Here is a 14579-nt window from a genome sequence, read left to right on the forward strand (position 1 = left end):
GCCATTCCTTTTCCATTCCTTGATTCCTGGACCATCGAGTCCTGGCTAGAAGCAGCAGCGCCATCTATCGGACACTGATTCAGAGTTTATGAGGCCTTCTGAACAACCTTGCTCCAACTCTGCAAGGTATCGCCTCTGAGCTGATGCTGTAACTGCGTTTTCAAAAGGCCATTCCAGGCCGGGCGCGGTGGCTCACACCAGTATACCCGGCACTTTGGGAGGCTGAGCCCGGTGGATCACGAGGTCAGGAGTTCGAGACCAGCCTGACCAACATGGGGAAACCCTGTCTCTACTAAAAATCCAAAACTAGCAGGGCGGGGTGGCGCTCGCCTGTAATCCCAGCTGCTTGGGAGCCTGCGGCAGGAGAATCGCTTGATCCCAGGAGGCAGAGGTTGCAGTGAGCTGAGATCACATCATTGCACTCCAGCCTGGGTGACAGAGACTCCGTCTAAAAAAAAAAAAAAGAAAGATTGGTGGGGAGCTTCAGATTGGTGGGGAACATGGCAACACCAGTGAATTCCATAAGCTTTGCCACACTTCATTTGTGGGAAATTGAATTCCTCTGTGTGTGTGTGTGAGATGGTGTCTCGCTCTGTCGCTCAGGCTGGAGTGCAGTGGCGTGATCCCCCAACTCACTGCAACCTCTGCCTTCCAGATTCAGGCTATTCTTGGGCCTCAGCCTCCTGAATAGCTGGGACTACAGGTGTGCACCACCATGCCAGGCTACTTTTTTTATTTTTAGTAGAGACAGGGTTTCACCATGTTGGCCAGGCTGATCTCAAACTCCTGACCTCAAGTGACCCGCCCACCTGGACCTGCCAAAGTGCTGGGATTACAGGTGTGAGCTAACACGCCCAGCCTAGTTTATTTTCTTTTAAAAAGATTTAGTTCACGTGTCATAATAATCCTCTCCCTCCCCCCTTTTAGAGACAGGGTCTTACTCTGTCCCTCAGGCTGGACTGCAGTGGTGCAATCATGGCTCACTACAGTCTTGAACTCCTGGGCTCAAGCTATCCTCCTACCTCAGCCTCCTGAGTAGCTGGGACTACAGGCATGCACCCTGTGCGTGGTTATTTTTATTTATATATTATTATTTTTTATTTTTATAGAGATGGGGGTCTTGCTAAGTTGCCCAGGCTGGTCTCAAACTCCCGAGCTGAAGTGATCCTCCTGCCTTGGCCCTCCAAAGTGCTGGGACTACAGGTGTGAGCCATCGTGCCCAGCCCTTTCCCCCTTTGTAATGATGTTTCATTTGGTTCCAACATAACACTGTTCTTAAATAATATAAAAATGAATGGATTTAAATACGGCAATTAGGCTCATAATAAAGATGGGCTGTCTGTGGTGGCGGAGGGGCCCACAGAGTCCCGGCAGGTGGGTAGCACTGACTCCTCCCTATTGCATCCCCCCAGGGAATCCCAGGGTCTCTCCCAGGGCTGGTGGTCTTGCTACCAGACACCTGGAGCCCCTCCACCAGCTGCTTTGAGCTTAGCTGAAAGTGAGCTTAGTCTGCTCCTCTCACCTGCTATGATTAAGGAGGGGTCACTCCTTAGGACAGAGGGCTTGTCCATGGCTTTCTTCATCCACCCGTCCAGCCTTGCATTCCCACAATCTGTACTTAAGCCTCGAGACTCAGGCTGTCTCAGGGTGTCACCTTTATTCTTGTGAGTCTGTAGTAACCTGTTTTGTGTTGCTGTAAAGGAATGCCTGAGGCTGGGTAATTTACAAATAAAAGAGGTTTATTTGGCTTACAGTTCTGCAGACTGTACATGAGGCTTGGCACTAGCATCTGCTTCTGGCGAGTGCCTCAGGAGGCTTCCAATTAAGGCCAGACATGGTGGCTCATGCCTGTAATCCCCACACTTTGGGAGGCCAAGGCAAGCAGATCACTTGAGGCCAGGAGTTCGAGACCAGCCTGGCCAACATAGTGAAATCTCATCTCTACTAAAAATTACGAAAATTAGCTGGGCGTGGTGGCAGGTGCCTGTAATTTCAGCTACGTAGGAGGCTGAAGCAGGAGAATTGCTTGAACCTGGGAGGCGGAGGTTGCAGTGAGCCGAGATTGTGCCACTGCCCTCCAGCCTGAGCGACAGAGTGAGACTTGGTCTAAAAAAAAAAAAAAAAAAAAAATTCCAATCAAGGTGGAAGGCAATGGGGGAGCAGTGCCACGTGGCGAGAGAGGATGGAAGTGAGAGGAAGTGCCAGGCTCTTTTAAGCAATCAGCTCTCACTCATTCATTACTGTGTGGAGGGCACCAAGGCATTTGTGAGGAATCCACCCCCAAGACCCAAACACCTCCCACGAGGCCCCACCTCCAACACTGGAGGGCCACATTTCAACATGAGGTTTGGAAGGGACAAATATCCAAACCATATCAGGCGCCAAAAGGGTTAAAGAATAAACCTTACCTGTTAACCCGTCTTGGGGTTTCTGATGTACTTGACTTCATTAATAATTTAGTGAGGTGGACGGACGGGATTGGATTGATTCTCCCCCAAATCAATACACAAATGATTATTGCTTCAGGGTATTTCTGAGTGCTTCAGCAAGGCCGAGGGAGCTTTTCGGTTGAAAATGGAAACTGCACTCAGCACTGGAACTTCCTGCAGAGAGGGTTATGTAAACCAAGGGGCGACCTGCTGCTAACATTTTCATTGCAATAAAACACTTTTTTTTTTTTGGAATGGTGCTTTTATGACATACTTACTATCACCGTTTCAGGCCTATAATTTTAAAATTACTGCTCAATATTGAAGGTAAAATGATTTTACTGCCGCTGGTCTATTAAGGTTCTAGGAACTGGCTGCAGCTTGGAGAGTGTCTATGGCTAGATGCACTTGGGCACACTGTGCCCACTGCCCCGGACGTGCCTGCAGACACAGCAGGCTGGATGGGTGCCCTGTGGCTGGGTGTGTCCGGGCACTTCCACAGGCGAGCAGGCACTCAGCTCTGAGCTTTGCAGTTCCCACCTGAACTGACCAATCTCCACTGCCCCTCCCGCCCCCACCACTGCCCCAGGATTGCAGAAATGCTAGGAAGTTGCACTGAAGTCAAAGCAGCAACCTGGGCTGGCTTGCCCCACCCCATTGAGCTCAGGAAGAAATGCTGTGATTGCAACCATATATGTTGCCAGTTTATTTGTAGTATTTTAAATTTATTTTTATTTTTATTATTTATTTATTTACTTATTTGTTTATTTTTTGAGATGGAGTCTTGCTCTGTCACCAGGTTGGAGTGCAGTGGCGTGATCTGGGCTCACTGCAACCTCCACCTCCCGGGTTCAAGCGATTCTCCTGCCTCAGCCTCCCGTGTAGCTGGGACTACAGGAGTGCGCCACCAGGCCTGGCTCATTTTTTGTATTTTTAGTAGAGATGGGGTTTCACCATGTTGGCCAGGATGGTCTCGAACTCCAGACCTTGTGATCCGCCTGCCTTGGCCTCCCAAAGTGCTGGGATTACAGGCGTGAGCCACCGTGCCTGGCCTTAAATTTATTTTTATTATTATTATTTATTTATTTATTTATTTATTTATTTTTTGAGACGGAGTCTCGCTCTGTCGCCCAGGCTGGAGTGCAGTGGCCGGATCTCAGCTCACTGCAAGCTCTGCCTCCCGGGTTCACGCCATTCTCCTGCCTCAGCCTCCCGAGTAGCTGGGATTACAGGCACGCACCTTCAGGCCCAGCTAATTTTTGTATTTTTAGTAGAGATGGGGTTTCACTATGACCAGGCTGGTCTCGAATTCCTGACCTGAAGTGGTCTGCCCACTTTGGCCTCCGAAAGTGCTAGGATTACAGGTGTGAGCTACTGATTCTGGCCTTGTTTTTTTTTGTTTGATTTTTTGTTGCTGTTATTTGTTTTTATGGTAAAAGACACATATGAAATTTACTATTTTAACCATTTGTAGCTGTACAGTTTAGCGACATTAAATACATTCACATTGTTGTACAACCATCCACACGTCCATCTCAACAACTCTTAATTTTCCTAAACTAAAACTCCTTACCCATTAAATAACTCTCTGTTTGCCCCTCCTCTCAGCCCCTGGCAGCTATCATTCTGTTTACTGTCTGTACGAATTTGACTATGCAAGGTCCCCCTGTAAATGGAATCAGACAATATTTGTCCTTTTGTGACTGGCTTATTTCTCTTAGCATAATGTCTTCAAGTTTCATCCATGTCATAGTATGTGTCAGAATTTCCTTCTGTTAAGACTGAATAGATGGCTCACGCCTGTAATCCCAGCACTTAGGGAGGCTGAGGCAGGTGGATCACCTTAGGATAGGACTTTGAGAACAGCCTGGCCAATATGGCGAAACACTGTCTCTACTAAAAATACAAAAATTAGCCAGGCGTGGTGGCGCGCACCTATAATCCCAGCTACTCAGGAGGCTGAGGCAGGAGAATCTCTTGAACCTGGGAGATGGAGGTTGCAGTGAGCTGAGATTGCACAACCACACTCCAGTCAGGGCGACAGAGCGAGACTTTGTCTAAAAAACAAAAACAAAAACAAAAAAAACCCCAAAAAACCAAAGAAACAAAAAACTGAATAATATTCCATTGTATGGATGAACCATATTTTGCCTATTCATTCATCATCCATCAAGGAACACTTGGTTACTCCTACCTTCTGGCCATTGTGAATGATGACACAATGAACATGGGTGTACAAGGATCTGTCTAATCCTGCTTTCAGTTATTCTGGGTATATACCCTGAAGTGGAATGGCTGGATTACATGGTAATTCCATTTTTAATTTTTTAAGGAACCAGTATACTGGTTTCCACAGTAGCCGCACCATTTTGCACTCCCACCAGCAATGCACAAAAATGTCAATTTCTCCACATCCTTGCCAACATGTGTTGTTTTCTGTGTATTCCCCCCTCCCCGTAGCCATCCTAATGGAGGCAAAGGTGGTATCTCGTTATGGTTTTGATATTTTTAATTCAAATAACCCTTAGCACCTGCATCAGTCCGTTTTCACACTGCTGTTAAAGACATACCCGAGACTGGGTAATTTATAAAGGAAAGAGGTTTAATGGACTCACAGTTCTGTATGGCTGGGGAGGCCTCACAATCATGGTGGAAGAGGAAGGGAGAGCAAAGTGACTTCTAACATGTCAGCAGGCAAGAGAGGACTTGTGCAGGGGAACTCCTCTTTCTAAAACCATCAGATCTCATCAGATTCATTCACTATCACAAGAACAGCATGGGAAAATCCACCCCCATCATCCAATTGCCTCCCACCAGGTCCCTCCCACAACACTTGGGAATTGTGGGAGTTACAATTCAAGATGAGATTTGGGTGGGAACACAGCCAAACCATATCAACACCCTTTCTCAAAAGCTCCATTTTTTGTCTTCTTTTTTTTCTTGTCCTTTCACCATCTTACTCCAAAGTTGGACATTAACTTCTGTTCAGAAATCCCACAGTCGCAGGCCCTCATGTTAATTTCTTCCCAAATGGCTGAGCTTTTCAAATGTCATTGGAGAAACATGGATTTTAATATATATGAGGGCCGGGCGTGGTGGCTCACTCCTGTAATCCCAGCACTTTGGGAGGCCGAGGCGGGTGAATCATTTGAGGTCAGGAGTTCAAGACCAGCCTGGTCAACGTGGTGAAACCTCGTCTCTACTAAAAATACAAAAATTAGCGGGGTATGGTGGCGCGTGCTTGTAATCCCAGCTACTCAGGAGACTGAGGCAGGAGAATCGTTTGAACCCAGGAGGCGGAAGTTGCAGTGAGCCAAGATCACGCCATTGCACTCCAGCCTGGGTGACAGAATGAGACTCTGTCTCAAACAAACAAACAAAAAATTAAAAAAATAATGTATACGAGAGCAAAATAGCCATTTAGAAGACATCATCCTGTGAGGCACATCTGCTAGGGTCCTGGGAGGGATCAAGGCTACAACAAACTATAATCACACCACTGCACAAAGCACTTCAGGACAGTTTCTGCCCAAGGAGAGACTAGGCAGACAGACTTTCCTCTTTCACTGCTGGCCCCAGGTGCTTGCAGTTCTTCTCTCCAAGGGGACCCTGGAGACCCGGGGGCCATCAGTATGTCCATATGCTGGAGGGGCTGCTGGAAGGATCAAGAACTTCCCTCCAAATGCTCTCTGGCTTGACGATTTGCCTGATGGAACAGGTAGAAGGATAGGAATTAGCTCTGGGAGAAGCGGAAACGTTCTGAGGCCAGAGCAAACTGGTGATGACGGGGGCTTGGAGAAGGTGCAGGCAGGGCTATTCCACAGGATCATGAAGCTTGAGCTAAAAACTTTGAAGTCTGCTCTGGAGCATTTTCAGCAGTGGGAATGAACCAATTTGCATGTTAAAAATGTGAGCAATGAATTGAGAGGCAAGGGACCACATGGAGGGGACACCTCTGTGGAGGTCCAGGAGAGAGGAGATGGTGGCCGGGACCAGGGAGGTGGTCATGGTGATGGAGAGAGCTGGGTCATTGTGGGTTATAGTGATGGATTGGATGTAGGGAGATTGGAGTAAAAATTATCAACTCAGTAATGGATGTGGCCATGAACTGACTAGAGCACAGTAGAGAAGGGGCAGATGTGGGGGTGAGGGGTGTCTGGTCTATGGCTCAATTAGGATAATGGATCAATGAGGGGTGTGCCCTCCTGGAAGTCACCTCTGATAAACCTGGGCAGGTGATCATAAAACAATTTTTTTTTCAGTTGTATTTGCCAAAGTCACTTTTGGCCTTTGACCTTCAAATAGATAGTAGGATTTTTGTTGTTGTTTTTGAGACAGGGTCTCACTCTATTGCCCAGGCTGGAGTGCAGTGTGCAATCATGGTCACTGCAGCCTCTAACTCCTGGGCTCAAGCAATCCTTCCACCTCAGCTTCCTGAGTAGCTCAGACTACAGATGCGTATCACCATGCCCAGCACATTAAATTTTTTTTTTTTTTTTTTTTTGTAGAGCCAGGGTCTTGCTATGTTGCCCAGGCTGGTCTCGAATTCCTAGCCTCAACTGATCTTCCCACCTCGGCCTCCCAGAGTGCTGGGATTACAAGTGTGAGCTACCACATCTGGATGATTCTAGTTATTTGAAATCAGGAAAGACACTTACCATTCAACGCAGAGTCCTCTTCATTAGTGTCTGGTAAGCAGTTGGATAAGAGAGTGCTTGAGTGTGCATCTGCCTGCGGGTGAATGTTGGAGGAGGATGTGGGACTCTCCTGAGTCACTGGTTTCTTCTGTGTCACATGAGGGCTTGGGGTATGTGGCTGATGAGTGGGCAATGGTGGTGGCCCTCTTGTTTGGGATGGAGTGGGGACTTACATGGGATGCCTCTATGTCCTTCCGTCTCCTCTCTGCGTGTCCTCTGGCCCCTCACTCCTGGAGCAGATTCCTGAAGGCATCACAGGCCCACAGAGACTGTGACAGCAGCTTTGCTTCCTGCTAACTGGGAAGGTCAGCTTCTTGCCAGGAAGACCCTGCTCTCATGTCTGAGCCCCTTGGCCCCACCACTGCTCCCTCACCTGCCCCAGCCAGTTCCCATATTATGGGTCCACACCCATCATCTCCTTCCCAGTACTGAATTCTCAACTAGTTAGAAGTTTTTGGGTTGTGATGAATAGACACGTTCTGGATATAGCTTAAGTCTGTGAGGGAGGTTTATGAAAAGGTTCCAGAGGTGGAGAGACCCAGGCGACTGTAGCTAGGGTGGAAGAGTGTCCAAGCAGAGACAGGAATACCAGGAACCTTTCCAGAAGTGGTGAGAGGGCGGTGGGGGAGAGGACTGGGCCACAGCTGCATTAGGGACCCCAGCAAGGGTCTTGCCAGCACAGCAGCCTCTAGGGGGCACTAGACCATCATGAGACAAACCGGAAATGGGGGGTCAGATAGCCAAGATCTCTGTATGGGCCGGGAGTAGGATAGGGGAGTGAGGCACCTTGGGCACAGAATTGAAGGAAATGCCAAAAAAACTCAATAATGAAGATAAATCAGCTTTAATGCAAATTTTGTGTGTGTGTGCAATGGGGACAGTTGTTTCCAATCAGTCCAAGAGTCCTGGGTACCTTGGCCGTTTCTTGCCATATGGGTTTATGAGGGTTCACAATGGAATGGGCATAGATTGGGGAGCATGGGGATTTAGATAAAGTCTTGTTGTGATTGTAGAGCTTTTATTAGCCTTTCCGCTTGGTTCAAAATATGGGAGGATATTTTGATAAGTGTGTCTAGGGGCTCACATTTTCCTTTTGCTTCAGGCTCCAACATGAATCCCATATTAGCCAGTGGTCTAGACCCTAGATTCCTTACATGACTTGCATTGAAGCAGGCAGCATCTTCAACAAAACCGCATATTTTGGCCAGGTGTGGTGGCTCATGTCTGTAACCCCAGCACTTTGGGAGGCTGAGGCAAGAGGATCCCTTGAGTCCAGGAATTTGAGGCTGCAGTGAGCCATGATTGCACCACTGCACTCCAGCCTGGGCAACAGAGCAAGACCTTGTCTCTACAAAAAAAAATGAAAAAAATTAGCCTGGCATGGTGGTGCACACCTGTCATCCCACCTAGTTGGGAGGCTGAGGTGGAGAGGATTGCTTGAGCCCAGGAGTTTGAGGGTACAGTGAGCTATGGTTGCAGCTCTGCACTCTAGCCTGGGAGAAAAAGTGAGGCTCTGTTTCTAAAAACACTAAGCAGCAGCAGCAGCAGCCACAATGACAACAACAACAACAACAAGAAGAAATGAACAAACCGCAGATCCACCCTACCATTGCCCCTGCCTCTGTTGAGCATTTTTGCCATGCGTAAATAAATGCCTGCTCTTCTGCAGTCAGCAGTCTGAGGAAATTCTGAAACCAAATTACACAGAGGCTAGTGCTCTATGCCGTCAATCTGTAATGTATCTTGTTATTTGATTTGTACATCCTTTAATACATTTCCTAAGAAGTCTGCTTTGGAAAAATCACCAAAGGAATTAGAAGAGAGAGAATAAGAAAACCCAGAAAAACTAAAAAGATTTTTCTTCCCCCCATTTTTTATTAAAATGCAATCAACCTGCACAGTGCGAGTGAGTGAGTGAGTGACTGTCTACGCTTTCACTTAACGGACCATCAGTTTCTCTCAACCTTCTCTCCATAAACGGAGAATATCACATGAGGGGGCTAGGGGTGTCAGAAAAGGGTTGGGAGCCTCAGCTCATGTTGGTGGGCCCTCTGTGCCATGGAGCCTTTGGGCACCTCTGATTTCACATCCGTCTTGACCCTAAATGGCCTTCTCAACCTTCCCCCTGTCTCTCCTGGTTCCTGCCTCACCAGATTCAACCTCTTGGTGGGCAGCTCCCCAGAGGGCAGCCCCAGCCTAAGAAGCAGGCCTCTTCCCAAGTCCTCAGCCTCACAAGGATAGTGGGTAACACGGTGGGCTCAGGGGGCCCTGGGAGATCTCCAAAGGCCTCTGGCGTGTTCACCAATGTCCCCTCACAGGTCCTGCTCGGCACAGGGGGTTCTTCTTAAGAGACGTGACAGGGCACTTGAACCGCGGCAAATGAAAGAGACGGAGGGGCAGGAACAGGGACACCTTGCGAGGAAGACAGGCCTTAGCCTTGTGCCACCCGTATGAGGTTCCCTAAGCAGCCCTCTCTCTCCCACGTTTTCCCAATCCTCGCTCCTCGACCCTTCTAGCACAGCTGGCTCCAGGAGGGATCAATTCGTGGGCCCGGGAGGAGGCCAGGCGAGCACTGGCCGCCTGGAGCGCTGGGCTGGAGCTCAGAGAGCGCGGCGGGGGGCGCGGGCGGGGCGGGGCTGGTGAGCAGAGCTGTCCAGCACCCCGAGGCGGGGCGTGCGCCCCCGGCCCGCCCCAGCCGCCTCCGCCCGCCCTGTCAGCGCCACTGCGGCTCGGCGGTCGCGTCACGTGTCTGGCGCAGCGCGGCCTCCAGGCTCCGGGAGCGGGCGAGGGGCCGGGCGGGAGGACGGACAGACCCACGGACGCTCCACCGGCGGCACCCAGCCGGGTGGGCTGGGCGCAGCGCGGGGCGGCCCGGGGACGCCGGGGCCGGGCGGGCTGCGCGCCGCGGGGCATGGGCGCGCCGGGGGTCCCCGGGCCCAGGCCGGCCGCGGCGGGGCTCCCGGGGCGCGGGGGCAGCGGCGGGCGGGGGTCTTCCCTGGCGGCCGCCGCTGAGCCCCCGCGGGGCCCGTGACGCCGCGGCCGATGTGGCCCCGCGCGCGCTACGGGCCTGCACCGCCACCGCACAAAGACGCCTCGGGAGCCGCCGCCTGCACCCGGGCCGCAACAGCCGCGCCAGCCGGAGCCCGAGCCCAAACCCGAGCCCGAGCCACAGCCAGAGCCAGAGCAGGAGCCTCAGCCGGAGCCGGATCCGGATCCGGACCCGGAGCCGGGGGGCAGGAGGCGGCGCCCGCGGGCGGCCGGGCCCGGTATGGAGAAGCGCGCGGCCGCGGGGCTGGAGGGCGCGCCGGGCGCCCGGGCGCAGCTGGCCGTCGTCTGTTTGGGTGAGTGGGCCGCGAGGGCCGGATGGGTCCGGGTCCCCCGCGTGGCAGCTCCGCCCCGCGCCCTGACCTACCCCCCTCTCCAGCCGCGGCATCCCGGGGCTCCGCACCGCGGTGGCTCCCGCGCGGAGGCCCAGAGAGCGGCCAGCACCGCTTGCCCGCCTGGCCCCGGGCCTGGGAGGGCGACTCTGGTGGCGCAGCCCCGGCTCGCGCCCCGCTCGGAGTAGTGCCCGGAGCCCGGGCTGAGCGCTGGCAGGCGGCCCTTCGTGCAGGCGGCAGCCTTTACCCGGCCCGCCCGCGCTGAGCCTGGAGTCGAGGGGGCCCCCGGGAGCTGGGGACAAAGGCCAGGCCGGCTGTCCCCTGAAGAAGAAGCTGTTTCCGGCCTGGAGTTGGGGTGGGGGCGGGTGTGAGCCGCAGATGGGGACTCGGGGCAGGGCTGGAGGAGGATGCCAGTGTGGAGGCGGCTTCCAGGGGACTCCTGTTTTCCCTTTGTGTCTTTCAGCCCCTGGGCAGGCCTGTTCAGTTTAGGAGGGTGCTTGGGTTGGGCCAGGGACCGGTCCAGGCCAGGCATGGGGTGGGAGGGGCTCCCGCCCTGTCCGGGAGTTTTTCTGTCCAGCTTTCCAGCGCCCTGTGTGGGCGAGAGGAGAAGGAGTTAAATCCCCAACCCACATGGCTCCTTTATTTACTGTGATGAAGGAGGGAGGCCATTATAAGAACTGGGGGTTATTAGGGGACACCCTATGATGTCACCAGTGAGGGCTCTGTAACCTGACAGGTTTGCCGAAGCCACTGAAATGACAAAGTAATCACCCCCAGGCCTCAGGGAGCTCTGAGGCTCCGGCAGGCCCGTGCCCCAGCTGTGTGAGCCCGGCTCAATGGGAATGTGCCACTGGGGAGCATGGAGGGTGTAACCTCAGCGCGCCCACCCCAACCTGGGTGCAGGGTCGTGTGTGTTGGGCTCTGAGCTGCTGGGTGCTGGCATCCATGGTGAGCAGGACAGGGGGACAGGCGCTCCATGCTTAGGAGCTTTGGCCTGGCTCTGACCAGGGGCCCTGGGTGTCCTGCGTGGGGGCAGCGGTTCCTGCTTCCTGGCCAGGCGGGATCTGACCCGCATCCTGAACCCTGGGAAGCTGGGCTTGCCCCTCGGCTCTGGGCCCGTAACCCCCCCGGCCAGAGCAGAAGGTGAAAGTAAGGGCCAAACCCCATAGAGGTGGGCACTTGAGGGGTGGCTGGGGAGTTTTGCTTTCCTTCTGAAGGTCAGCGTGGCACGGGGGGGAAGAGGATGGTTCCGTCACTAGCTGCATGCCCTGTAAATGGCGATAAGCAGAACTGTCTTCTCTCCTGCCCCTGCTGCTGCTTTCCCCTTGGAGGGGGAAGCCAGTCAAAGTAGTAGGAGCAGGCCAGGTGCGGTGGCAGGTGCCTGTAATCCCAGCACTTTGGGAGACCAAGGCAGGAGAATCGCTTGAGGCCAGGAGTTTGAGACCAGCCTGAGCAACACAGTGATACCTCATCTTTACAAAAATAAAAAATAAAAAAATAACCAAGCAATGTGGTGCACACCTGTAGTTCCAGCTACTTGGGAGGCTCAGGTGGGAAGATTGCTTGAGCCCAGGAATTTGAAGCTGCAGTGAGCTATGCACTCCAGCCTGGAAAACAGAGCAGGGAAGGCAGGGAGTTGGGGTTGAGGTGGATAGGGGCCCTCTTGATGGGTGGTCTTGGGCTACGCTCTGGGCCTTGCCCTATAAGAGGAAGGGGACCAGCGGGCCAGCCTTGGGTTTACCTGTGGTGTCCCTCATGGGCTGCTGCTGGTCCCCAGCAGGAACCTGAGACCCCTGACCCTTTCTTTGTCTCTCCCACAGTGAACATCTTTCTCACCGGGAGGCTCAGCAGTGCGGTTCCTGCCTTAGGTAAGTAAGCACTTTGTCTCCTTCCTCCATTCCTCCGGGCCCTTTTGGGTGAGTGGGCCCTGAGGACAGGCCTTCAGGGTCCTGGCTCCACCCCGAGTTCCTGTGTGCATCTTTTCTACATCACAAAGGAGCTGTTTGGCTTTGGGCAGGCTTCAACTTCTCTGAGCCTCAGTTTCCTCATCTGTAAAGTGGGTGAAATAACAAGGTCTACTGAAAACCTGGCTCCTAGTATTCCGTGAGCCAGTAAGGCAAGCTCTTAGTGCAGTGCCTGGCACATGGTGACTTTATACCACTGGCAAGCTGCCGAGGGTCCCGTGGAATTGACATCTTGTGCTTCACGCAGGCTGTGGGCTTCCTAGGATTTAATTTATAGGGGTATGACTGAGGGATGACACAGAGAGGCCCATGCCATGGAAAGAACACTTTATTGATTTTCTTGAGAGGAGGGGACATGCCATGCCATGCAGGGCCACCTGGGAATTACTAGGTTTGGACAAGCAGGAGCAAGGGTGGAAGAAAGGTGTAAGTTAGAGCTGGCATCACAGCTTCATGGGAAAGACGCGGCAGCCAGGTGCTGTGGCTCACGCCTGTAATCCCAGCACTTTGGGAGGCGGGCGGATTGAGTGAGTTTAGGAGTTCGAGACCAGCCTGGCTATCATGGCGAAACTCCACCTCTACTGAAAGGTAGCTATAATCCCATCTACTTGGGAGGCTGAAGCAGGAGAATCGCTTGAACCTGGGAGGCAGAGGTTGCAGTAAACTAGCTGAGATTGCACCACTGTACTCCAGCCTGGGCAATAGAGCAAAACTCTGTCTCTAAGAAAAAGAAAAGGCAGGGCAGAGTAAACAGTTTAGGATTGGCTGGATTGAGTCATTCTGCTGGGCTTGGGCTATAGGGGTGCCCGCTGGTTGCCTGGTAGCTGGTCTGGGGGTGCTTCAGGGCAGGGAAGATATTGGCTTGGTGTGGGAGGTTAGGTAAGAAGGTGGGTAGAGGGCGTGGCCTTGCATCAGCTGCACGTGAAAAGTGAGTTTCAGGCAGCTGACTTTCGAGAGAGAGGTAAACATTTTGGCCAAAAGTACATACAGAATCCGGGAGGACACAGTGAGCACGCTGCCCCCGCCTCTACCTGTTGGCATGGGTCTGTCCAGCCGCTGGCTGTCTTTAAGCTCCAGCCTAGCCCCAAGCACAACAAAGGCCATCAAGAGCTAGAGGGGCGGCCAAGCCCATCCATCCTTCACTACTGGAGGTAAGGGGCTGCTGGTTGGCAAGTGGATAAGCCCAGGCCCCCCAGGGCCCTGAGTGCCACCTGGAGAGTCTGAGGGGGGCCTGAGGGAGCCTATTCTATCACTGACAAGTCCCCATAGACCTCTGCATCTCTTGCTAATTCCGCCTATATACTGCCATTTCCAACAACCCTTAAAAAGGTATTAAAGTAAGCATAAGTATTTCCATAAAAATGTTAAGTCTGGTTGGGTGTGGTGGCTCACACCTGTAACCCCAGCACTTTGAGAGGCTAAGGCAAGAGAATGCTTGAGCCCTGGAGTTTGAGACCAGCCTGAGCAACATAGTGAGACTCCATCTCTCAAAAAAAATCTGAAAATTAGCTGGGCACGTTGGCATGTGCCTGTAGTCTTAGCTACTCGGGAGACTGAGGCAGGATGATTGCTTGAGCCCAGGAGTTTGAGATTGTAGTGGGCTATGACGGCTCCGCTGTACTCCAGCCCGGGTGACAGAGCGAGACCCCGTCTGTAAAACAAAAAGCAAAACCTGAGGTCAAGGTGCAGCCGGGGAGAACAAGGGGGGCCTCTGACTTGTTCGTTGCCTGCTGTTCTGCTCGGTGGGGCAGGAGGGGCCTGGGTTTCTAGTTCTGTGCAGGACCCGGCTTGCTGGAGAAAGGACCTGGAGCTGTCAGGCAGCGGGACCCCTGCTGCTGGCTGTGGTTGAGGGGAAGGCCCAGGGTGCACAGAAGCTGTGCTCACTGGCTCCTCTGGCAGGCTCGGGCCTCTTTCCCTTTCTCTCTGCCCTGAGCTGTGCTCTCGGGAGCCCAGCCTCGTCTGCTGCTTCGGGCTGGCCGAGGGCCAGGCCTCGCTCAGTGCTGACCTAGCCCCAGCCCTGTCTGCTGTCCTGGTCCCCACAACTGATGGTGGCCCAGTCTCCCATCCCAATTTCCAGGAAAAGGCTTACTGGCCCGGCCTGGGTCAGATGTC

At 53.0% G+C, this 14579-nt stretch overlaps 1 protein-coding gene across 20 annotated transcripts in view; it reads left to right on the forward strand.

Moving 5' to 3' along the window:
- Window positions 1-14579, forward strand: part of LRP3 (LDL receptor related protein 3) — a 34910-nt gene that overhangs the window by 10782 nt on the left and 9549 nt on the right. For 4 of the 20 annotated variants that reach the window (XM_077976194.1, XM_077976189.1, XM_077976196.1 and 1 more), the window contains exons 2-3: window positions 6938-7120; window positions 12324-12371. Coding sequence is in view for 11 of the 20 variants with exons in the window: in XM_028838404.2 (XP_028694237.1) it covers window positions 10395-10467; window positions 12324-12371 (121 nt within the window). In the remaining 9 variants the exon portion in view is untranslated. 20 annotated transcript variants of the gene reach the window in all.

This window comes from Macaca mulatta, chromosome 19, assembly GCF_049350105.2.
Source record: "Macaca mulatta isolate MMU2019108-1 chromosome 19, T2T-MMU8v2.0, whole genome shotgun sequence".
Taxonomy (NCBI): domain Eukaryota; kingdom Metazoa; phylum Chordata; class Mammalia; order Primates; family Cercopithecidae; genus Macaca; species Macaca mulatta.